The following is a 22,033-nucleotide window of genomic DNA, read 5'->3' as shown; positions in this document are numbered from 1 at the left end:
CTGGTGGTGACGATACCAAGACCCTCGTGGACCACAGCTCAGTCCCAGCTCACGTAAGAGTGAGGATGAACTCTGGAAGAATCAGAAATACAAGGAATTCCAGGGTGGACCTTAGAGCCCAGCGTGAAGAATCAAGACCTTGGCCTCGGTTCCAGCCAGGACCTCAGGGTGATCGCCCTCTGTCCCCGCAGCGCTGCCGTCCCCCTGCGACTCAGACCCCTGCTTCAACGGAGGCTCCTGTGATGCCCACGATGACTCCTACACGTGCGAGTGCCCGCGGGGCTTCCACGGCCGGCACTGCGAGAAAGGTGGGGCGCGGCGGCACGCGAGGGGGCGGGGGGCTGGCGGGGCCCGCCACCCCGGCTGCCCCTGCGCCTCTCGCTCATCACAGCGCTTTCCTCACGACGCGCTTCCTTTCCTGCTCAGTGTTTTTCCAAGTGGATTTTAGAATCACTGATTTTTAAAAAATTCGTTAGGACTTTGTTAAATTGAGTGCAGTTGGAGAGTGTCAACATTTTACAACATTTAGCCAGTTAAGAGCGTGAGTACTCTTCTGTAAACACACAGCAGGCGCCACTGTCCTCGTCAGCACCCACCCAGGGCCGTCTCTTCCACGCAGTTCGAAGCAACGCTCAGAACTCTTTTCAGTGACCCAGGCGTCCCCTTGGTCAGAGCCCAGGGTGCCGGCCCCCTGACCCCGTGTTGCCCGGCCTATTCTCCTGGGCTCGGCACCCGGCCCACATCCAGTCCTGCAGCCTTCCCACTGCCCTCACTCGTCCAGAGAGCTGAAGCCTGGACCTTTACCTGCAAGCCTCTGCCGCTCCCACAGTGGCCCTGAGGGCAGCTCCCCGGCACTCTGACCACAGAGCCCCTGCGGCCTCCCCACCCCTGTAGCAGGAGGAGGGCTTTCCGGAGAGTAGGCCTCGTCCTCTGCAAGTACCACTGAGGTCCGTCACCCTCGGCAAAGGCCTTCCGGAGAGCGGACACGGAGGGACACGGGGTGGGGTGGCCGGAACTTGGACTGGCAGCCTGGGAGGCCCCACAGGGTGCGGGGGGAGAAGCGGCCCCCTGAGCCTGGGGGCAGGCCCCCTGCTGCCTCACGTCCCCCCGTCCGAGCGTCGAGGAGGCCAAGCGCCTAAACTCCTGGCTGGGCTGTGAAGGTGCGGCTCCTCCAGCCCGGGCGGGCGGCCGGGGCCCCGCAAGTCCAAGGAGGTGCCCCCAGTAAAGGTACAGAAAACAGGAAAATCAGAACGGAGCCACAGCAGGGCTCCCAGCCCGGTCTGTGGATGCCAGCTCCCCACCGGGCAGGAAGGCGGGCGCAGCACTGGCCGTGCTGCGGGGCCGGCTCTCCTGGCTCTCCAGCGGAGCCTGAGGCAGGGAAGAGAGGGCAGGCGGGCGGGCAGAGGGCCCCCGAGGCTGAGGGGCTGCACGTGGCTGGCTCTGCCCCGGCTGCAGCTGGGCCTCGGGCTCCGCCGAGAGGCAGGCCTGGGCACATGGGGCCCAGCGGTGCCTGAGGACGAAGAAGGCTCGCGCGGGGCGTCATGGGCACTGCGGGGCCGGGAAGCTGGCCCTGCTTTACCCGCCTCTCTGTCTCTGTCTGTCCCTCCTCCAGCCCGGCCGCGCCTGTGCAGCTCGGGGCCCTGCAGGAACGGCGGCACATGCAAGGAAGCGGGCGGCGAGTACCGCTGCGACTGCCCCTACCGCTTCACCGGAAGGCACTGCGAGATCGGTGCGGCCCCAGCCAGTGGGGATCAGCTTGTAGAGAGTGGGGAGGAGCCAGGCCCCGACCCAGGACCCCCGACCCTGCCACCGTGCGTCTGCTTGTCAGGAGCATCCCCGCCAAGGCCCCAGCTCTGGGATGTCGAGGGATCAGGGAAGGGGCAGGGGTGGTGGACGCATGACCTCCGACCCCGCCCGATGGGTGCCTCCTGCTTCCAGGGAAGCCAGACTCATGCGCCTCTGGCCCCTGTCACAACGGCGGCACCTGTTTCCACTACATCGGCAAATACAAGTGTGACTGTCCCCCAGGCTTCTCGGGAAGGCACTGCGAGATAGGTAAGGGGGGCGGAGGCCAGCGGGCCAGGGCGCAGACAAGAAGACAGGCCCGGTGGGCAGGGATGGCCCGACCACGGAGGCGTGGGAGGCGGAGCTGGGGCGAGAGACGGGACGCTCTCCTGCAGCCCCGAGGCCTTTGGGGAGGACTCGGTGGTGGCCCCCCCCACCGGGCCGAGTGGAAGAGCACAGGGGCTGCAGTTCTGACCCTGGCCTGCGCCTCCTCCCTTTGGTATCCTCTGTGCACCCTTGCAGCCCCCTCTCCCTGCTTCCGGAGCCCGTGCATGAATGGGGGTACCTGCGAGGCCCTGGGGACAGACTTCTCCTGCCACTGTCAAGCAGGGTACACCGGACGCCGGTGCCAGGCAGGTGAGAGGGCCGGGGGTCCTCCGCTCCTTGAAGGGCAGAGCAGGGCCCAGCAGGGGGCCGAGGGGAGGGATGGGAAAGAAGGAAAGGAGACCTCTGAGAAGCCCATTCTGGAAGGCACAGCGCTTTCACCCCGGGATGGGCTGTGTGGGGAGCGAGGGCCCCGGGCCGTGCAGCCCGGCGGAGCCAAGGGCAGAGCAGCAGGAAGGGCCGGCAGGCACCCCACGGGGCAGGACAGGGCTGCTGTGTCCTTGCAGAGGTGGACTGCGGCCCGCCCGAGGAGGTGACACATGCCACCCTGCGCTTCAACGGCACCCGGCTGGGCTCGGTGGCCCTCTACTCGTGTGACCGAGGCTACAGCCCGAGCACCTCCAACCACATCCGCGTCTGCCAGCCGCAGGGCGTCTGGAGTGAGCCTCCCCAGTGCCACGGTGACCTGGGGGCCCTCTGGGGTGGGTGGGTGGGTGCACAGGGCCAAGCCCTACCCCCCCCCCGGGCCGAGTGGAAGAGCACAGGGGCTGCAGTTCTGACCCTGGCCTGCGCCTCCTCCCTTTGGTATCCTCTGTGCAAAGTGAGGCCAAAACCCTGTGGTGATGGTGGTGATGACCAGTGCCAGCTCCACTCTGTACCCTTGTCTAAGGGCTTCCCTGTCCTCAGAGCATCCCAGAGCATGGGGTCCAGCACCCACACGCCCACTCTGCAGAGGAAGCCGCCGAGGCCAAGAGGTGGCCCAAAGGCAGAGCCCTGAAGAGGCAGATCAGGGTTCAGGACTCACCTCCCGCTCCCAGCCCCACCCAGACCTGTGGAATCAGACCCTGCGTTTGAACAAGGTGCCCACGAGCCCGCATAGCGCTTTGAGGGCTGTTGCTCTAGACAGCGTTGCCTCCAGGGCCCTACAGTGCGCCAGGTGCACGGCCTGCAGGCGAGGCCCCCCGACCCACGTCCCTGGAGACAGGGGCGCCGTGGACACCACCGCAGGCATGTGGCATTAATTCAAAGCATCCCAGACTCTGTTCATCAGAAAATCTGTGCGATGGTAACACATTTTTCATGAAAGAAAGGTTTTCAAACAAAGTAGCTTAGGGACAGTGACAGCACCCAGAGATGGGAGGGGCACATAACACATTTCTATCTCCCAAATGCCCTGCAAGGCCCAGTCGGACCTGGGCGGCCCTATCAGGCGAAGAGTTCCAGAAAACAGGTGGAGACCACCTGGCCTCAAGCATCTTCCTTCACTCCTGTCCTTCCAAGCCCCCCAGGGCTGGTGGTTACTGTCTAGGAGGCCACCCCTGGCCCAGTGCCACTTCTCCTCAACATGCCATCAGATGAGGAGTGGGTACCACCAGGGAACGTGCACTGATAAGCCAAGATATCAAGACACCCAACAAGTACGGCCACCTCCGAAACAACAGTAAAGTCCAGACAACATATACTATTGGGGGTAGAAGTATAGAAGATAAATAAGAATATAAAATAAGCATGACAAACATACAAAAGGAAACATGGTACTGGCCATAAAAAAAATGGATCAATATATAATCTTTTAAAAGAAAGCAGAAATAAGAAGATTGGAAAACTATAATAGTTGAAGTAACACACAACTTACAAATGGATACAGACGAAGACTTAAGTTAATGAGTGGACAGATCGGCGTGCAGGGCTGTACGAGAGAGAAGCAGGGCAACACTCATAAATCAAAAGAAAACGCAGGCGCTGAGGAGGGTAGGAGTGCTGACGTTGAAGTGACAGGAATCCAAGAATGAGGAGGAAACGTTGGAGCAGCTGTGGAGTAATTCCCAGAATTACTGGTGAATGACCAGAGGCTGAAAGGGCCTGCAGGACATCAAACAGGAGAAAAGGGAGACATTAGACACATTATAATAAAAGTTAAGAAAATCAGAGAAGAAAAGAATCTTTAAAACAGAGAAAAAAGGAACAAGAATCCGATCGGCGCCGGGCTTCTCAACAGCGGACATCAGCAGTGAGGTGATAAAACGGTATTTTTAACATACTGAGGTGATCCATTCAGTTAGGATGTAGACAGTTAGAAAATACCATCAGTCTCACTGTAACATCAAGGAAACACCGGAGAGCCCATAAGATCATACCTTCTAACCTATCGGAGAGCTGAGGGTGCGAAGAAGTTTTCTCACAAGGGGACACCAGGCCCAAACTATGCTATGGGTAAATTCCACCAAACTGCCGAGAAACAGATTGTTGCAGCGTGATACAGGCTCTTCCAGGGAGTAGAAAAGAGTATGTGCCAACCCACTCTGTGAGGCCAGGACAACCTTAAACCAACACTAGATATGGACAGTTGGAGAAAGTAAAATTAGGGGTCCATTAAACAGATGCAGGAATTTGACAGTCTATAAAGACTATATACAGCATTATCAAGTCGGGTTATTGCGAAAATAGTTTGATATTAGAAAAATCTACAGTAAACCAACTGAAGGAGAAAAATCATGTAAGAATCTCAAAGAATGCATAATAATCATTTGATAGAATTCATGCCTATTCATGAAACAAATTCTTACCAAACAAGGAATAAAAAAGTACTCCCTCATCCAGATAAAAATAACATGATACACACACCCTTCTAGTACCATGTGGTGTAAAATAATATAGAATCTTATTGGAAGGAAAACTTAGAAGAGAGAAATAGCAGAGCCCCCATAGCCCCCACGTGTTCATTACCCCACAGAGAGGTGTGCTTAGGCCAGGCACAGGTAGGCTGGACACGCCACCTGAAGCACAACAGTTACACTCCACATATTTATAGAAGAAGGGGTACAGACTACATCAAGAGAGCTGTGGAACGATGTGTTCCTGACCCTTGTTATACAGGGGAGGATCTGGAATTCAAAAGATGTGCTTCTGTTGAACTGACGCAGACATGCTGAGCTGCCAACAGGAGGAAGGAAGTTAGCTTCCGAGGCAGTTTTACTATACCTCTCCTCAAACCCAGAATACACAGTATCCTAAGTAGACAAACGTTCCCCTTAAAATTCAGAACAAGACAAGGATGCCCATTATCACCAAGTCTAATCAGTATTACACTGGGAGTACTAGGCCATGCAATAAAGTAAGAAAAAGAAATTAAAGTCATGAAAATGCTAAAGGAGCAGAAGTAAAAATGTCAGTACTTGCAGCTGATACTGTTGTCTTTACAGGAAAACTTCTAAAAGTGGTAGGAAATGTAACGTGTTTAGTAGATATAGGTATTATAACAAAATTCATTGCATTTTTATTTATCAGTAACAAACAATTATAAAATATAATTATAAAAAGACATGTGCAGAGAAAACCAATGAAACCAAAAGCTGATTCCTTGTAAAGGTCAATAAAAATAATTAAACCTCTAGCTAGACTCATCAAGGAAAACAAAGAAAAGAAAAATTAGCAATATCAGAATGAAAGAGGAGACATCAGTAAAGATCGTACCAGCATTTAAAGGACAGGGAGATATTGTGAGCAACTTTAAGCCAATATATCTCACAACTTAGAGAAAATGATGAATACTACCTTGAAAGACACAAATAACCACAACTGACACAAGAATAAATAGAAAATGTGAATAGCCCCATAGCTATGAAATAAATTTAAGTTGTAATTTAAAACTCTCCTGCAAAGAAAATGGCAAGACCAGACTGCCTCACCGAGTTCTAGCAAACATTTAAGAAAGGAATAATACTATATACGGAGCTCTTTCAGAAAATGTAGGAGGAAGGAACACTTCTCAACTCATTTTATGAGACCAGTATTGCCTTTATACCAAAACCAGAGACATTACACAAATGAAATTACAGACTAATATTCCTCATGAGCAAAGCACAAAAATCCTAATAAAATATTACTAAAATCAAACCCAGTACTACATCCAAAGGATAATACAACCTGACCAAGAGGGATCCATCTCAAGAGCACAGGTTGGTTTAACATTTGAAAATCAATAAATGTAATTCACCATATTAGGAGATAAAGGAGGAAACCATATGATCATCTCAATAGATGCAGAAAAATCATTTGACAAAATTCAACTATTATTTTGAAAACTCTTAATAAACTGAGTAGAAAAAAAGTTCTTCAACTTGATAAAGGGCATCCATGAAAAAGTCAACAGCGAACAAAATACTTAATGGTGAAAGACTTCCTGCTATAGTCAGTAATAAGGCAAAGGTGCCCCTTTCACCAGTTCCTTCCAACGTTGTCTTGGAGGTCCTAGACAGTGCCATAGACAAGAAAAGGGGAAAAAGCATGTCTACTGGGCAGGAAGGAGTAAAGATGACACAATCGTGCACATAGAAAATTCTAAGAGATCCTGCAAAAGAAGCTATAGAACTAATAAGTGAATTCAGCTAGATCACAGGATACAGGGTCAATACACAGAACCAATTATATTTTCATATTCTAGCTGTGAAGACTTGGAAAATGAAGTGAAACAATATTATGTACAATAGCATCAAAAATGATAATTTTTATATGTGTGAAATGAATTATAGACATAAATGTAAAAGATAAAACTATAAACTTCTGAAAGAAAGCATATGAGAAAATCTTCATGACAACTGGAATAAAATGGTTATGTACTCGGGAAAATATTACACTGTTTCCCCACTTCTCACCATACACAACAATTAATTCCAGATGGATTAAGGACTTAAATGGGTTTTTTTTAAGTATATGATTTTGTATAGAAAATGTAGGTAAATATCTTTTTGGCCTTGGGGTAGGGAAAGATTCCTTAAGCCACAGAAAGCACTAACTATAAAAGGAAAAAATGGACAACTAGACTAGCTAAAATTTAGGAATTTAAATTCATTGACCTTAAGAAAATCAAATATAAGCTACAAACTGGGAGAAGATTATATATATTATATATATATATTTATATATTATATATATAACATATATATATATAAAATCAACCCAATAGGAAAATAGGTAAAACACATAAGTAGGCATTTCGTGGAAGAGGAGGTACATAAAGCCAATGAAAAGAAACATTCTCTTCATTAGTGATCAGCAAAATGCAAATCAAAAGTACACTGAGAGGCGCTTCCCTGGTGGCGCAGTGGTTGAGAGTCCGCCTGCCGATGCAAGGGACACGGGTTCGTGCCCCGGTCCAGGAAGATCCCACATGCCGCGGAGCGGCTAGGCCCGTAAGCCATGGCCACTGAGCCTGCGCGTCCAGAGCCTGTGCTCTGCGACGGGAGAGGCCGCAACAGTGAGAGGCCCGCGTACCGCAAAAAAAAAGTACACTGAGATACGTTCAGTTGGCAAAACCTCAGAAGTCTAAAAAGCCCAAATATTGGTGAGGATGTAGAGCAACAAGACTTCTTATGAACTGCTGGAGGAAGTGTAGATTGGTAGAAGCACTCTGAAGACAACTTAGTAATTTGCCTGTCAAGTTGACCATCATATAAACTGTGTCCTAGCAGTTCTACTTCTAGGTGTAAGTCTAGGGAAAACTCACATCTACACCAGGAGATGTGAAAGACACAGCTTTTTTTTTTTTTTTTTTTTTTGCAATAGCAAGAAGTCTAAATCCAACCCAAATTCCTACTAAACAAGAAAGGATAAAGTATGGTATAATCACACTGAGGAATATTATACAGCAGTAAAAATGGCAACCCACAACAATGTGGAGACATTAATGTTGAGTGAGAAAAGAGTGCAAATACCACAGTGTCCTATTAATAAAGTTCATGAATAGCAAAATCAAAACCATACATTGTCTAAGGTATTCATAAAAATTTTTAAACTAATTTAAGGAGGCACAGAAGAGATAAGCACAGAAATTCGGATCACAAGGAGTTGGGAATTGCACGTGACCAGATGAGCCGGCCAGCGTTCTAGCTCCCAGGTTGGGTGCCGGCCCCCAGGTGTCATTATGTCCTTACCATTTATTTACTTATTTACACGTTAAGCATTAAAAGTAAACTCTTCTAAATTGAACACTTTTAATTCAGGAGCACAACTCGAGATGTTTAAAAAGGCTGCAGTATTTTAAAATGAAGGACTCACCCCCAAATGTATTGGTTCCATACGTGATTGTTATCTAATGAATTGGCAAGATTGGGCCTGTCCCCCGAGGGCCATTAAGGGCAGCTCCAGGCACTTCCCAGACGCCGGCCCGGCCCGAGTTCCCAGGTCCACAGTGTCCCTTGCTCCGAGGCAGCCCTGCCCAGATTCTGGCCTCTCCAAGCACCTGGGGGAGGCCGTAGACCTCTGTCCAGACCCTCACACCAGAGCGGACCTGTGGCCATCTTAATCTGGCTTCGAGTCACCCCCTCTAACAACAGCAACACTGCTTTATTCTTGGGGTCTCTCCTGGCACCTGGCACCCGGGCTCTCCTCTCCCAGAAATTGACGAGTGCCGATCCCAGCCGTGCCTGCATGGGGGCTCCTGCCAGGACCGCGTCGCTGGGTACCTGTGTGTCTGCAGCCCAGGGCATGAAGGAGCCCGCTGCGAGCTGGGTAAGACAGGTCCCGGCCCTCACTGCGGGCCGGCAGCTCCGGCACCCCGGCCGTGGGCCTGGGGCACTGGCGTCCCCTGGCTGTGGTCACCTTGCTCCAGCTGCCCCTCTCCCTGGGCTGGTCTCTGGTTGGGCACTGCCTGCTCTCTCAGGTCCCTGCCAGCTCTGATGTCCAGAAGGACAGCAGTTTATAAATATCTCTGCTTCTGCCTCCCCAGGGGGACTGAGAGCTCAGCTGAGAAAAGCTAGCCTCCTGCAGCCTCTGGCCTGGGGGCAGGGGGGCAGGTCACACCCCAGTGCTCTGCGCCAGAGGAGGGAGGGGAGGCCTGCCGGGTGCACCGCTGAGCAAGCCCTGCTCCCCGCACGCCTGTGGGGTCCTCTGAGCCCCGAGACAGAGACACCGCCCCGGCATGGCGGGGCAGGCCCAGGATGTCCAGTCGGGCCCCCTGCGAAGCCTGGGCGGTGAAGGCCGGAGCGGCCTGGGGGCAGGCTCTGTGGGCAGAGTGGAGGGCAGCGGCGAGGCTGAAGTCTCGGTGTACAGGAGACCCCGGGGGCGTGGGGTCATGCCGTCACATGTCCCGTCTCTGCAGAGACAGACGAGTGCCTGACGCAGCCCTGCAGAAACGGAGGCTCCTGCAGGGACCTCCCGGGGGCCTTTGTCTGCCAGTGCCCCCCAGGCTTCGTTGGAGTCCACTGCGAGACAGGTAGGGGCTGCGCTTGGGGGATCCCCATGCGCCAGGTCCTCAACCACACTCGCTAGGCCCCTGACACTCCGGGAAAACCTCTTGTCAACAAACGTAGACCCTGGGCCGCTCAGAGAGCAGGGGGATGGGGGCAGTCCCCGTGGCCCTGCTGGACAGGACCCCTGGGGGAGGGGCCCCAGGGGGGAGGAGGAGGGGAGGTCTGGGTGCCCGCCAAGGGGAGGGGCCCGTCGCCAGCCCCTTCCGCCCGACGGGCTTGCCCCGCAGCCCTGCGCCCCCGCCCGGCCTCCCTCCTGCCTCCCCTTCCCTTCTTCCCGCTGTCCTCTCCTCCCTCCCCCAGACACCCCCCTGCCGCCCTGGCCGACTCTCTGGGTGTTCTCCAGAGGTGGACGCCTGCGACTCCAGGCCCTGCCAGCACGGAGGCCGGTGTGAGAACGGTGGCGGGGCCTACCTGTGTGTCTGCCCAGAGGGCTTCTTCGGCTACCACTGCGAGACAGGTGGGGCCCAGCCGCCCTTCCCTCCTCCGGGGTCCTTTCCTCTGCCCACCCCTGCCTCCTGTACTTACCCTCCCCGGCGATCTCACGTCCCCCGCAGCTCCATGTCCAGCCAGAGGCCCTGCTGTCGCTGCACCGGCCAAGCTCAGGGCCGCCCAGGGGGCCAGGAACTCACGGTTCCTCACATCGGGATACTCTCCCTGATCAGCCTGAGCAGGGGCTCCTTGGGGACCAGGTCCCGGCTGGAATGTCCCTCCTGGACGAGGGCTTCCCTGACCACAGACCTGCAGGGGCCCCCACCCTATCACCCGTCTCCCCAGCACCAGTTTTCTCCTTTGGAGCACTTTCCCGTCTCTGGGACTGTCTGGGCAGTACTTCTCTCAACTTGCTGATGTGTGTCCCCCTCCCAAAACAGGCCTATCCCCGGGGTGGGGCGTGGCCCGACCTGCGCTGTTCGAGTGTCCCCAACCCCTAAGCTGGGCGTGGCTGGCACCACTCAGACCTAATATAGCGTGGATGGGCTTCTGGGCTCCAGCGCCACAGTGCGACCGCCTGTGGCCAGAGAGCCCCACTGCACAGGCCTGGGGTGGCGGAGGGCACTGCAGGCTCTGGCCTGTGAGCTTGGGGCCACACCCGCACCCCAACCCCAGTGCAGAGGGAGGCCAGGGAGGGGCCAGTGCTCTCAGCTGCCTGCTGCCCCCCGGGAGTGGTCGCCCCAAGTCACCACCTGCCAGAGCACCTTGGCTCGGGCCGGGGCAGCATGGCCTGGTTCAGAGTCAGAGGCCTTCCCTGCCTGGCCTCTCCACAGGGCCCCGGCAAGCCCTGCCCTCCCCCTACGAGAGTGCCCGCACCCCCCGTATCCACCTCCCCAAAGTGCGGCCGTGATACCACCCACCTCCACCCCACAACTACATCAGCGCAGGAACGGCCCTGGGTCAGGACCAAGGCCCAGCTGGAGGGGCCTGGCGACGTGCACGTACTCACGGCTGCCCCCCCCCCGCAGTGAGCGACCCCTGCTTCTCCAGCCCCTGTGGGGGCCGCGGCTACTGCCTGGCCAGCAACGGGTCCCACAGCTGCACCTGTAAAGCGGGCTACACGGGCAAGGACTGTGCCAAAGGTGAGGCGGCCAGGGTGCCGACGTCGGGGGCCGACTCCCCTCCTCCCCAGGGCTGCAGACACCCCGTGGGACGGGCCAAAGGGCCAAACGGCCCCAGGGCCGAGTGTCCAGGCGGCTGCTCTCCCAGGCTCTGCCCGGGAAGCCGGGAGGAGCAAACAGGCCGACGGGCGGCATCAGCGCAGTCACACATGCGCGCACACGGGAGACCCTCCAGGAGCCCAAGGCGGGCTCCCACCAGCAGTGGCCCACCTGCGCCCCGGGGTAGCCAGGCCCGAGACCCAATGGGCCAGACACCTGCCTGGGGGCCGGGGCTTCCACGGCTGACAGCTGACCACCCCCCTTCCCTTGTTCTTGACTGAAACCCTGAAGAGCTCTTCCCACCAACGGCCCTCAAGGTGGAGCGAGTGGAGGAGAGCGGGGTCTCCATCTCCTGGCACCCACCCGAAGGCCCAGCCGCCCGGCAGATGCTCGACGGCTACGCGGTCACCTACGCCTCTTCCGACGGCTCCTACCGCCGCACGGACTTCGTGGACCGGGGCCGCTTCTCGCACCAGCTCCGGGCCCTGGCGGCCGGCAGGGCTTACAACATCTCCGTCTTCTCGGTCAAGCGCAATGCCAACAACAAGAATGACATCAGCAGGCCCGTGGTGCTTCTCACCCGCACGCGTGAGTGTCTGCGGACCTGCCCGCCCCCCCAAGGGCCCCACGGGCCGCACGCCCCGGAGCCGGCTGGGGGCCAGCCAGCCGATCCCCGACACTGGCGCCAGCGCTGCCAGGCAGGGCAGAGAGGGAACCTTCTCACAGAGGAGAGGAACAGCTGCGGGACAGAGACCGCGATGGGGGTTAGGGAGCAAGACTGGGGAAGTGCAGCGGGGGCCCCCTGAGAAGGTCCTGGGCTGATGTGCCAGCCCATACTGGGGCGGGGCCGAGGGGAGGCGGCCAGGTATCCCGGGGGTGAGGATGGAGCCTCCTTGCTGCAGGTCAAGAGAAGGGGCAGCATGGGACCGCAAGGAGGGACCTCTGGGGGAGCTGCCCTGAATGGAAGTTGTGTGTAAGGGCGTCCAGAGAGGCTTGGGGGCCCAGCTGGCTTGTCTGCTCCTGGGATCAACAGGGGAGGGGGGAGAATCCCAGAACACACCCATGATGGTGGGATGGTGGGCGCTGGCCCAGGGGGTCAAGAGACTGGGGAAGGGGCGGTTGGAGGCTGGAGGGTGGAGCGAGAACTGGGAAGTGATGTGACCACTGGGCGTGTCGAGAGCCCCGTGGGGTGGCTGACGGGCTCCGAGTGAGGCCCGGGGCAGGTGGACACAGGCAGGCGGCTGGGTGCAGACCCTCGGAGGACGGGCGGGGGAGCATCTTCTCAGGTGCCCCGGGAGGAGGGAGGCAGGCATCCTGGCATCAGCTGCCAGCCCGAGCAGATGCTGACACCGAGGACATTGAGGGCCAGTGCAGGGCGAGACGAGGACTCAGGACAGCACGTCCTGGGGGAGGCCAGCGAGCGGTGCCGAGGACACACCGGGCCAGCAGGGCGGGCCCGGGCACGTGGCAGAGGAGCGAGCCCTCAGGGGCCTGGGGGAGGAGTAGGCCACCCTCAGCCTGGCTTCAGGAAGAAGTGCTTTTGCGCTGCTCAAGGTGGGGTCTGCCGGGGAAAGGCCTCTGGAAGGAAGACAGGGTGGGAGGGGTACCACTGCGCGCAGAATGGGGCGCTGCACCCTGGGAGCTTCGGGCGCCCCTCTCAGCTCCCTTGGCTGGGGTTCGGCCCCTTCCCTGAGGTCGCCAAGGACCCTTCCTTGCTTCTCCCCCGTCAGGCCCCCTGGACCACCCAGACAGTGCAGGTAGTCGCTGTCGGTGCCACCAAGACAGCCAGCCAGAGGGTCAGGAAGGGCCCACCTCGCCCTTGGCAGTCTGAAGGGGCCAAGACCGCCCAGAGCAGTGTCCACAGCAGCCCCTTTGAAGCCCCCCCAAGGCAGGGGCCTGGGGCGTGTCCACCCACCCCGACTCCGCACTGGGCTGGGGGACATGTTCAGCTCCCCAGGCTGGATGGCTCACCGTGAGGCCACCTCTCCGTGACCCCCTCCCAGTGCCCTTCCCGAGCCTCCTCTCTTGTCCTGGCCCTGCCCTACCCAGGGGTGAGGAGGTGCCACACGGCTGTGCCCCCATTGTCCCCAGGACCCCGCCCCGTCGAGGGCCTTGAGGTCACCAACGTGACTGCCAGCGCCATCTCGGTGCGATGGGCTCTGCACAAGATCCGCCACGCCACCGTCAGCAGCGTCCGCGTGTCCATCCGCCACCCCAAGGCCCAGGAGGACCTGTCCACCGACGTGGACAAGGGTGTTGACAAGTTCACATTCAGGTGAGAGTGCACGGCCTTGCCCCACCCCGGCTCCCAGCCTCGCTCTTACCACCACCCTGTGCTCCCCACCTGCCCAGCCCCTGGGGGAGCAGGGGCGCTTGGTCGATCCTGGGTCTCACTCCTGCCTCGCCTCCTCATGGGGCCACCAGACAGGTGTTTCAAAGTGCCCCCAAAAGCAGAGACACTCTAAAAATCTGAGGACAGACCTCCTGCACGGAGGCCAGTGAGACACCGGCCACCCAGAGGCCAGCCCAGAGTTCTTCCAGCCTGAGTCACGCAGATGCCTCTGAGAGGGAGAAACCGTGGCACCCCTGGGTCGCCTGACATTTTTATCTTGTTCAGTAATATGTTCGAACCTTAAACTAGGCATATAAACTTCTTAGGCTTAATTATTGCAAATTACATACAAACAAAACTACAAAAATAAAATTCAAATGAACATCAGTCATTCAGAATGGCCGGTGACTGAAATAAACCCTTTAGCAACCCTGCAGGGAAGCCTCAGACTTCACGGCCTAGGCGCCCCAGCTCAGGGACCCCTGGGGGCTGCTCGTCAACCAGAGAGGTTTCCAGCCCCTGGCCAGGAGGGCAGGCAGTGCTGGAGGGCAAGGGTGAGGAAGGAAGAGTGCTGGCAGCCTCCCGGGCAGGGGTCCCCAGGCTGGGGAGTAAAGTCGGCTCCGCTCCAGGACATAGCCACCAGATCCCCGCGCAGCAGTCTGGGCGGGCTCAGCGGGAACAGCCCCGCAGCGTCCAGCCCAGAGCAGCCACAGGCCACGGCCAGGGGGAGGGGCTCTGGAAGGTGAGGCCAGGCCAGGCGGGGCGCTCTGTCCGCCACATCCCCTGAACCACCCACATTTTGGTACGTTTCTGGTTTGCAGACTTCTCACAACCACTTTTCCTGTGCATGTCTGTCCTTTCTGTCTAAGCAGACGGCTGCCAGTCCTGGAGACAACACTCCACTTTCTTTGTCTTTTAAGTATTGCTGTGACTCTCCTTGATTTACATCCTGCCCACTTCCCAAGAGTGGCAGGACAGAAACACAAATGGAGCCCAAGGTGGGCATTTTGTGGCTACGTCAGGGTCCCCAAGACCACGCCCACGTTCACTAGGGGGCCCCCAGGACTCAGCAGAGGCCGTGCTCACAGCTGGATTCAGGACAGAGAAAGGATACAAAGAATATCAGTAAAAGGAAGGGGCGCAGGGACAAGTCGGGGACCAGGCGTGAGCTTCCAGAGCCCCCTCCCCTCACATGACACGCTTAGCTCCGCACCACCAGCCGTGACGAGACCGTGAGGTGCTGTCTCCCCGGGGAGCCCGTCGGAGACACAGCGCCTGGGGCTTTTCCTGGGAGTGGTCGCGGGCACCTGTGCCTGGTGAAGGTTCCAGACTCCCAGGAGGAAGCGGCAGTCCGCAGGAGCCTCACTGGGCACAAACGTCTAGGGGCAGCGAGGCCATCTGCTCCACGAGGGGGCTGGGGACCCTCCCGGGGCGCCCAGCCCAGGGCCAGCCTCGCGGGCGGGTGGGGGCCTGTTAACCCTTTTCCTCCAATTGCCCTATTCCGGCCTCTCCTGTCTTAACACCAGCCACCCCGGCAGGCCTGTGACCTTCCCAGCCACTCCAATACTAGACAGACAGACCAGGGAGTAGCTTCCTACCCCCGGAGCACTCAGGTCTCAGGCCACAGATCTGGCCTTCATGGAGGCTGCCTGGCCACCAGCACTGGGACGACCCTGGCCCCCGTCACACGCGCGCGGACGAGCCTCAGTCTGGCGGCACAGCCGTCCCGTTCCTCTCTCCCTGGCCTCCCCTCCCCACAGGGCCCTGCTTCCAGGAAGGAGATACACCATCTGGGTGACTGCCCTCAGCGGGCCTGGGGGGCAGGAGCACCCCACCGAGAGTCTGGCCTCGGCGCCGCTGCACGTGTGGACCCGTAAGTAGGATGGCGAGGGCTCGGCTCGCACGGGGGCTTCTGGAAGCTCTCGCCTCCCCCCGAGCCCTCAGTCCTCTCCAAAGTGACCGCAGCACCAGAAACCTGGCCCTGGCCACGTGTACCAGGCGTGCCCAGAGGCGCCCGGGATGGCGGCTGCAGGGGGCTGGGTGGCCCTCCTGCGGGGGACGACCTTCGTAGGCAGCCCTCCGCGTGGCTGCTCGCACGCTGCCGGGCTCCTGCGGGACCAGGGTCACCAAGCAAGGACAGGAGGGACAAGCAGCAAGTTGCCCCAGAGTGAGCGCCACGCTGTCTGCCCCAGTGAGCGCCACGCTGTCTGCCCCAGTGAGCGCCACGCTGTCACGGGGAGGACACCCGGCCCTCACTGCCCCTCCCTCCCCAACACGCGGGCTGTCCGGGCACAGGGGGCACAGTGGACAGGGGTGGGGAAAGGGGCAGGGGCTTGGTGAGCAGGGCCTCGCCCGGTGGTGCAGGTGGACAGCACAGGCTCAAGTCCTTGCTCTGACCCTCAGTACTGGGGCCCTGGCCCACCCTCTGCCTGTCTAGCCCCCTCCCCTATCTACATCCCAGGAGAAGGCGTGCATGGCCAGGCTCGAGGGATGGAAAGTGCCACTGGGAGGGCACCCTGATGGGCTGACCAGGCAGGGGGCCTCACCGGGGGCCAGCGGGTGGCATTCTGGGGGTGCCTCTTGGGGCAGGAGGGGGAGCTGCTGCAGGCCCTGAGCAGCTGCAAACGCCCCTCCACACCATCCTTTAGGACCACGAAGTGGTCTGTAACCACCCAAGCTGGCTTCAAATGGAGCTTCAGCAATCCGTGTCAGATCTTTAAACCGTGTCCTGGGCAGAAGACCCCGTCAACCCCCGTTCACTTCCCTCCCCTGCTCCGTGCTCGCCTAGGGCCTCTGCCGCCAGCCAACCTGACCGCCGCCCGAGTCACGGCCACCTCCGCCCACGTAGTCTGGGATGCCCCCACTCCGGGCACCTCACTGGAGGCCTACGTCATCAACGTGACCACTAGCCAGAGCAGCAAGAGCCGCTACGTCCCCAATGGGAGGCTGGTGTCCTACACAGTGCGGGACCTGAGGCCTGGACGGCGGTACCAGCTGTCAGTGACGGCCGTGCAGAGCGCCGGGGGCGACCAGCTGCACAGCGAGCCCGCTCACCTGTACATCATCACCTGTAAGTGCGACACCTTGTCCGGGAGACAGCTCTCCTGCTGTACCTCAGGACCTTCCTCTGGCCCAGGCCACGCTGTCCCAGGGACAGACAGGCAGCCGAGAACAGGGCTGTGTTGACACAGAATTGCATGCATGAAAATTGGGGGAGGAGTTCCTGGGCGGCTGGTGCTGGGTCAGTGAGCTGACAGTTCAGAAGACTAAGCGTCTCACTGCTCACCTTGTGCCGTCCGCCCGAGTGGACCCCAGATGGCTGAGCGGTAAATACAGGGCATCACCCTGAAAACAAGCGCCGAGAGTGGGCAGTGGCAGCGTGGAGGCGGCCCTGGGTGGCAGCCTGGCCGCTGCTGGACCGCAGCATGGGAAGGAGGGGCAGGACAGCCTCAGCAAGGGGTGGGCTGGGAGAGGCAAGAAGGAAGGGCAGAGTGGGCGGACGGAGGGTGGGGGCAGCTGAGGAACGCGGAGGCTCAAGGCCACGGTGAGGACACGGGTCTGCTCCCAGGAGCACAGGAGGCCCGCTGGGTCCCGCGGGGGTCCTACCCGACCCCACTTACACGTCACAGCTCACAAGAGGACGGCCGGTCTGGATGGTGCTGCGGGGAGGTGGGCGGCAGCCCGGGCTCCCTCCTCTCCCAACCCACCGACCTGCCCTCAGGGCATGGGGCGCACTTGCCCTGTGACATTCAGACCCAGCTCAGCCCCAAGCGCGCCCGCCAGGCAGACAGGGCAGGTCGGGGCCCCTCTGTGAGCCGGTGGGGGGCGGGGGGTCTCGCAGGTGAGGCGGGTACCCAGCCCTGGGGGTGGAGGCTGCTGAAGGCCACGGTTAGGTGACAAGGACCCACGGAGGAGCCATGCCCTCTCTCTCGGGGTGTGCAGGGCGTGGGCCTCAGATGAGGTGAGTCTGGACGGGGTCCGAGGCCCGGCCCCACCTGCAGGCGGAGAGCCTGGGCCAGGGTGGGGGGCGGGGACCGGCCCCTGGACCACTCCCAGGCCGCATCCGCAGCTCCCCGTCGGGCGGGGAGCGGGGCTCGGGGTGGGATGGGGGTACGCGCCCCTTCGGCTCTCACCTCGGAGCAGCGGGGCAGGACGGGGGCACAGGGAGCCCCAGACCAGCCCACGCGGCCACCCCGTCCTCCACCCCGCCCGCAGCCGCAAGGGACGGCGCCGACAGACGCTGGCACCGGGAAGGACTCCCCCCGCGGGCGCTCAGAACCCGACCGGCCCCCGCGCGCCTGCCGGAGCTGCGTCTGCTCAACGACCCCGGCGCCCCCGCAACGCCGACCCAGGCCCCCAGGTGCCCGCCTCAGCCGCCGCCCCTGAGAGCCCGGGCCCAGAACCTGCCTGCTGACCCGCGCTGACTCTCCCACAGGTTCTCGGAGCTCGTGGATGGCAGAGGACGAGTGAGCGCCAGCTTCCGCAGCTCGCCTGGCAGACGGGTCACCGTGAGATCACGTGAGTGCCAGGCCTCCCAGTGGGATGAGGGTCGAGGTCCCTGAAACCTGGGCTTCAAGACCACCTCCAGTGCCCCGCACCGTCCCCAGCGGGGGACCCCGATGGGGTCGGAGGCCCTGGGCTCCAGGGAGAGAAGCCGCTCAAGAAGGCGGCCCAGGGACAGTCCTGGGCGCGAGGCAGCAGGCTTCATGGTCAGCGCGCTGTGGCATCCTGATCTCTCCTAGAACCCACGGCTCTGGTGCAGCTGGAGAACGCAGAGGAGGTCCCCGAGCAGGTCAGCCTGGCCCTCCAGCTCCCCGGACGCAGTGGTGACAAGGGCGTGGAAAGTAAGTCAGCAGGAGTGGATTTCAGGGCTGACCACCCTCAGGGGCCTGAAGGACCCCAGTGAGGAGGGCTGAGGCACAGGCCCTGCCCGAGGGGCAGCCGAGCGCCCCGCCCTGGAAAGGGGGGACCAAACCACATCACACAGGCAGACCAGAACGGGCCTGGGGGCTGCAGCCGCCCAGACATTCAGGGTCCTCCCTGGAGAGACTGGCCCACCGCTGCCCCCTGCAGACGGCCCCTCCTCTCCCTCTGCGAGCAGCAGAGCCCTCCCTGCCTCTCCCAGAGATGTACAGGGAGCAGGATGGCAGCAATGAGTGGGGGGGCAGCCGCTGGGCGGCTCCAGCTGGAGGACCACCTGGGAGGCTGCCGCTACCCAGCCTCGGCAAGCAGGGCCTGAACTGTCCGCCGGTGAGGGCCACAGCTGGGCAGCTCCAAGAGGCCACCTTCCTTCCTCAAACTCAGACCCTTGCTCTATCTTTCCTCCCGTTCTAACCCTCGGGGCCTTGTCCCTCTGGGGACAGTTCTAGGAGCCAGTGGCCCTTTCTCCTGAGCTACACCACAGGCTCAGACTGGGCTCACCCATCAGCCAGTCCCCAGAGAAGGCAGAGTACTCGGTAAAGGGAGAGTCAAGCACCCAGGATGCAGCCTCACCTGCAGGCCCCCAGCGCACCCAAGGACACCTGGACACATCCAGGCACCTGCACCACAGGGTGTGTTTGCCAGCGGTGGCTCCACGGCCCCACAGCCCAGCACCCCTCACTGTACGAGGCCTTGGTGAGCACGGCGGGGGGGCAGTTTGCGGGTCGGACGCGGTCAGAGAACGAAGCCACCGGCTAAGGTGCGGTCAGTGAAGACACTCGTGTCGCTGGTGTTTTGTAAGTGAAGAAACAAACATTTTATCTGATGGTGTGCGTTATGTCAGCCCTTTTAAATACCAGATGTTTCATTTCACAAAACTCAGAAATTAGAGGGATGTGAGTGGCCCCTCCTGGGTCCCTTCTTAAGGAGAGGTTCGAGGTGGCACCAGGCTGGCCCCGGATGCCACTGCCATCTGCAGTGTTTGCAACCGTGAGGGACGAAGCCTTGAGAGAGCGTGAGATGATTTTAGGTGACAACAGGACGAAGCACCACTAATGGCCCCCAGGTGCACAAAATTAGTCACAGTCTTTGGCTCCTGTCACATTCTCACGATCGGGCCAGGCTGGCTCCCTTTTACTTAGTGAGTCTGGTTGGTTAGCTTTTGCTAAACTAACAGCCTTCCGACCTGGAACCCACCCATGAACCAGAACACAGCAGTAACCTGTGTCTTGCTGTTGTCCTCCCAGTGAACCACGAGCTTGAGTTCATGCTGCCATCCCTCTGCTCCATCAGAGGCTGGATGGTAGGAGTGAGTTCACCGCCCATGTGGGTGTCGGAACAGCCACAGGCTTTCCTCACCGGGCAGCATCTGGCTGTGTGCTGCCCCCAGACCCGCGTTTGTGCCCAGCATCCTGTGCTCGTTCACCTTCACTGTCCAGCATCTAGTCCATCGGTGAACTCGCTCCGAGGGCACGTGGGCCGTGTCTGCCGTTGTCGGCAGTGCTGCTCTGTGCTCCTGTACACATCTCCCGGCACGTGTGCAGGCTCGGGATGTGTGAATGCCCAAGTGACAAGAGACTGCGAGTTGTCTTCTAAGTGGGGTATCAGTCTGGACTCCTCCAGCAGCAGTCAAGAGGTGCAGTGAGTTGACCCACAGTCTCTCCAGAATCTGATCTTGTCAGGTTTTGCCATCCTGCCAGCAGGACGGGTGTGAAGAGCACTGTAATGATCTGATTTGTGTCCCTCGAGAACTGGCGTGGTCAGCACCTCGTCGTGGCCCCCCTCCTCCATGCCGCTGCCTGGCTTCCTCAGGCCGAGCCTGACCACTTTAGAGGCTGCCTCTTTGGTAAGGCTCACAGTCCCACAGGGCCAGTCCTCTCGCTGCCCGTCAGTGTCTTGGCTGTTCTTGACTTTGTATTTCTGTAAACGTTTACAATCAGCTTGCCAAGGTCCACAAAGTACTTGTTGGAACTTTACATGGCCAAACTTCTGAGGCCCTATATGCCTGAAAATACACTTATTAGCCCTCACATTTGAAGGACAATTTAGCTAGGTATAAAATTCGAGGTTCAAAGTTCCTCTCCCATTCAGTTCTTCAAACATTTGTCCACTGTCATCAACTGTGCTGTCACTGGGTGTCAATCTTGTTCTTGTTTCCTTCTAGAATAATCTGCTCCTTCTCTCTGGTAGTTCTTAGACTTTTCTTTCTAGGGAAAGAAAAGTCTAAGGAAAGGACGATCCCCAGAAAGCCCCAGGCACCCCCAAGCACACAGATAATGCTCCTGATTTGGCATTTGCTCGCCAAGCAACTCTCCAGGTCAGGGCCGCTCCTTCAAGCACCCAGGAGATGCTCCTGGAGGATTCCCAAGATTCCTGCCATCCTGGGAACTCGGAGTGAATGCAGAAGCTGGTCAAATTCTTCCTGTTTCCCCCAATTTCTCACCCCAGGAGGGCTTTTGGACTCTGCTGGCTTTATCCCCTTGACACCCATACAAGTGGGGGCAGAACTTAAACCTCTCTACTCTGTAATTTATACTTCATATAGGAGGAGCCCATTGCCCCCGCCCCAGGGTGCAGCCCCATCCTTGTCCCCCACCTTCGTTCAAAACAGCCTTCTCTTTGTTTTTATTTACTCGTGTGTTTGTGTGTGTGTGTGTCTGTCTGTCACGATAAACTCAGGATTCAGTGGAGACTTTGTAAAACGAGGCTACAGAGAGTGGTGCCCCGGTAAAACCCCCACTGCTGCATATAACTCTAGGCTTCGGGTCCCAGCTGCCCGAGCATGGCACAAATGTCAGTCACAGTCTCTGCAGGCTGGTGTCCCAAGTACAGAGAGTAATTGCTGACGTGGGCTCACAGGTTCTAAACACCCCTGCACACTTCCATGTTCTGTAAGGTTACCATAAAATGTCTCTGGACAATTGTTATGTACAGTGTCTAAAATCCATATGGAATTGGAAGGGACCCGGAATAGCAAAAAACATCCTAAAAAAGTAGGAAGACTCACATACCCGTTTGTCAAAACTTAGTACAAAGCAATGGTAATCAAGTCAGTGCCAGATACTGGCACGAGGATAGACTTATAAATCAGTGGAATAGAATTAAGAGTCCAGAAATAAACCTATACATCTGTGGTCAACTGATTTCAACAGGGGTGCCAAGACCATTCAGTGGAGGAAAGAAGAGTCTTTTCAGCAAATGGTGCTGGCACAGCTGGATACCCACATACAAAAGAATGAAGTTGGACCCCCTACCTCACACCATACACAAAATTAATTAAAAATGGATCAAAGACCTAAATGTAAGAGCTAAAACTATAAAATTCTTAGAAGAAAACATGGGTAAATCTGTATTACCTTGGATTTGACAAAGGATTTTTTAAAAATATTTATTTATTTACTTATTTTTGGCTGCATCAGGTCATAGCTGTGGCATGCAGGATCTTTCGTTGTGGCACACAGGCTTCTCTCTAGTTGTGGCACACAGGCTTCTCT

The 22,033-nt window shown here is 58.1% G+C and overlaps 1 protein-coding gene across 26 annotated transcripts in view; it reads left to right on the top strand.

Annotated features, from left to right (window-relative positions):
- SNED1 (sushi, nidogen and EGF like domains 1) overlaps positions 1–22,033 on the top strand; it is an 88,924-nt gene that overhangs the window by 50,632 nt on the left and 16,259 nt on the right. For 11 of the 26 annotated variants that reach the window (XM_029225375.1, XM_029225374.1, XM_029225370.1 and 8 more), the window contains 16 exons: positions 192–308; positions 1,613–1,729; positions 1,939–2,421; positions 2,676–2,849; positions 8,785–8,898; positions 9,488–9,601; positions 9,982–10,095; positions 11,096–11,209; positions 11,579–11,875; positions 13,379–13,562; positions 14,492–14,617; positions 15,380–15,492; positions 16,408–16,689; positions 17,835–17,979; positions 18,055–18,137; positions 18,362–18,463. In XM_029225375.1, the coding sequence (XP_029081208.1) occupies positions 192–308; positions 1,613–1,729; positions 1,939–2,421; positions 2,676–2,849; positions 8,785–8,898; positions 9,488–9,601; positions 9,982–10,095; positions 11,096–11,209; positions 11,579–11,875; positions 13,379–13,562; positions 14,492–14,617; positions 15,380–15,492; positions 16,408–16,689; positions 17,835–17,979; positions 18,055–18,137; positions 18,362–18,463 (2,679 nt within the window). Of the gene's footprint in view, positions 1–191; positions 309–1,612; positions 1,730–1,938; positions 2,422–2,675; positions 2,850–8,784; positions 8,899–9,487; positions 9,602–9,981; positions 10,096–11,095; positions 11,210–11,578; positions 11,876–13,378; positions 13,564–14,491; positions 14,618–15,379; positions 15,493–16,407; positions 16,690–17,834; positions 17,980–18,054; positions 18,138–18,361; positions 21,841–22,033 lie in introns of those variants that run through there. The other 15 variants (XM_029225389.1, XM_029225388.1, XM_029225387.1 and 12 more) reach the window with 8 other exon arrangements.

Source organism: Monodon monoceros, unplaced genomic scaffold (genome assembly GCF_005190385.1).
Source record: "Monodon monoceros isolate NGI ecotype Baffin Bay Population unplaced genomic scaffold, NGI_Narwhal_1 Super_Scaffold_16, whole genome shotgun sequence".
NCBI lineage: Eukaryota > Metazoa > Chordata > Mammalia > Artiodactyla > Monodontidae > Monodon > Monodon monoceros.
Note: the sequence above shows the minus strand (reverse complement) of the source record. Positions and strands in the feature narration are given on the sequence as shown.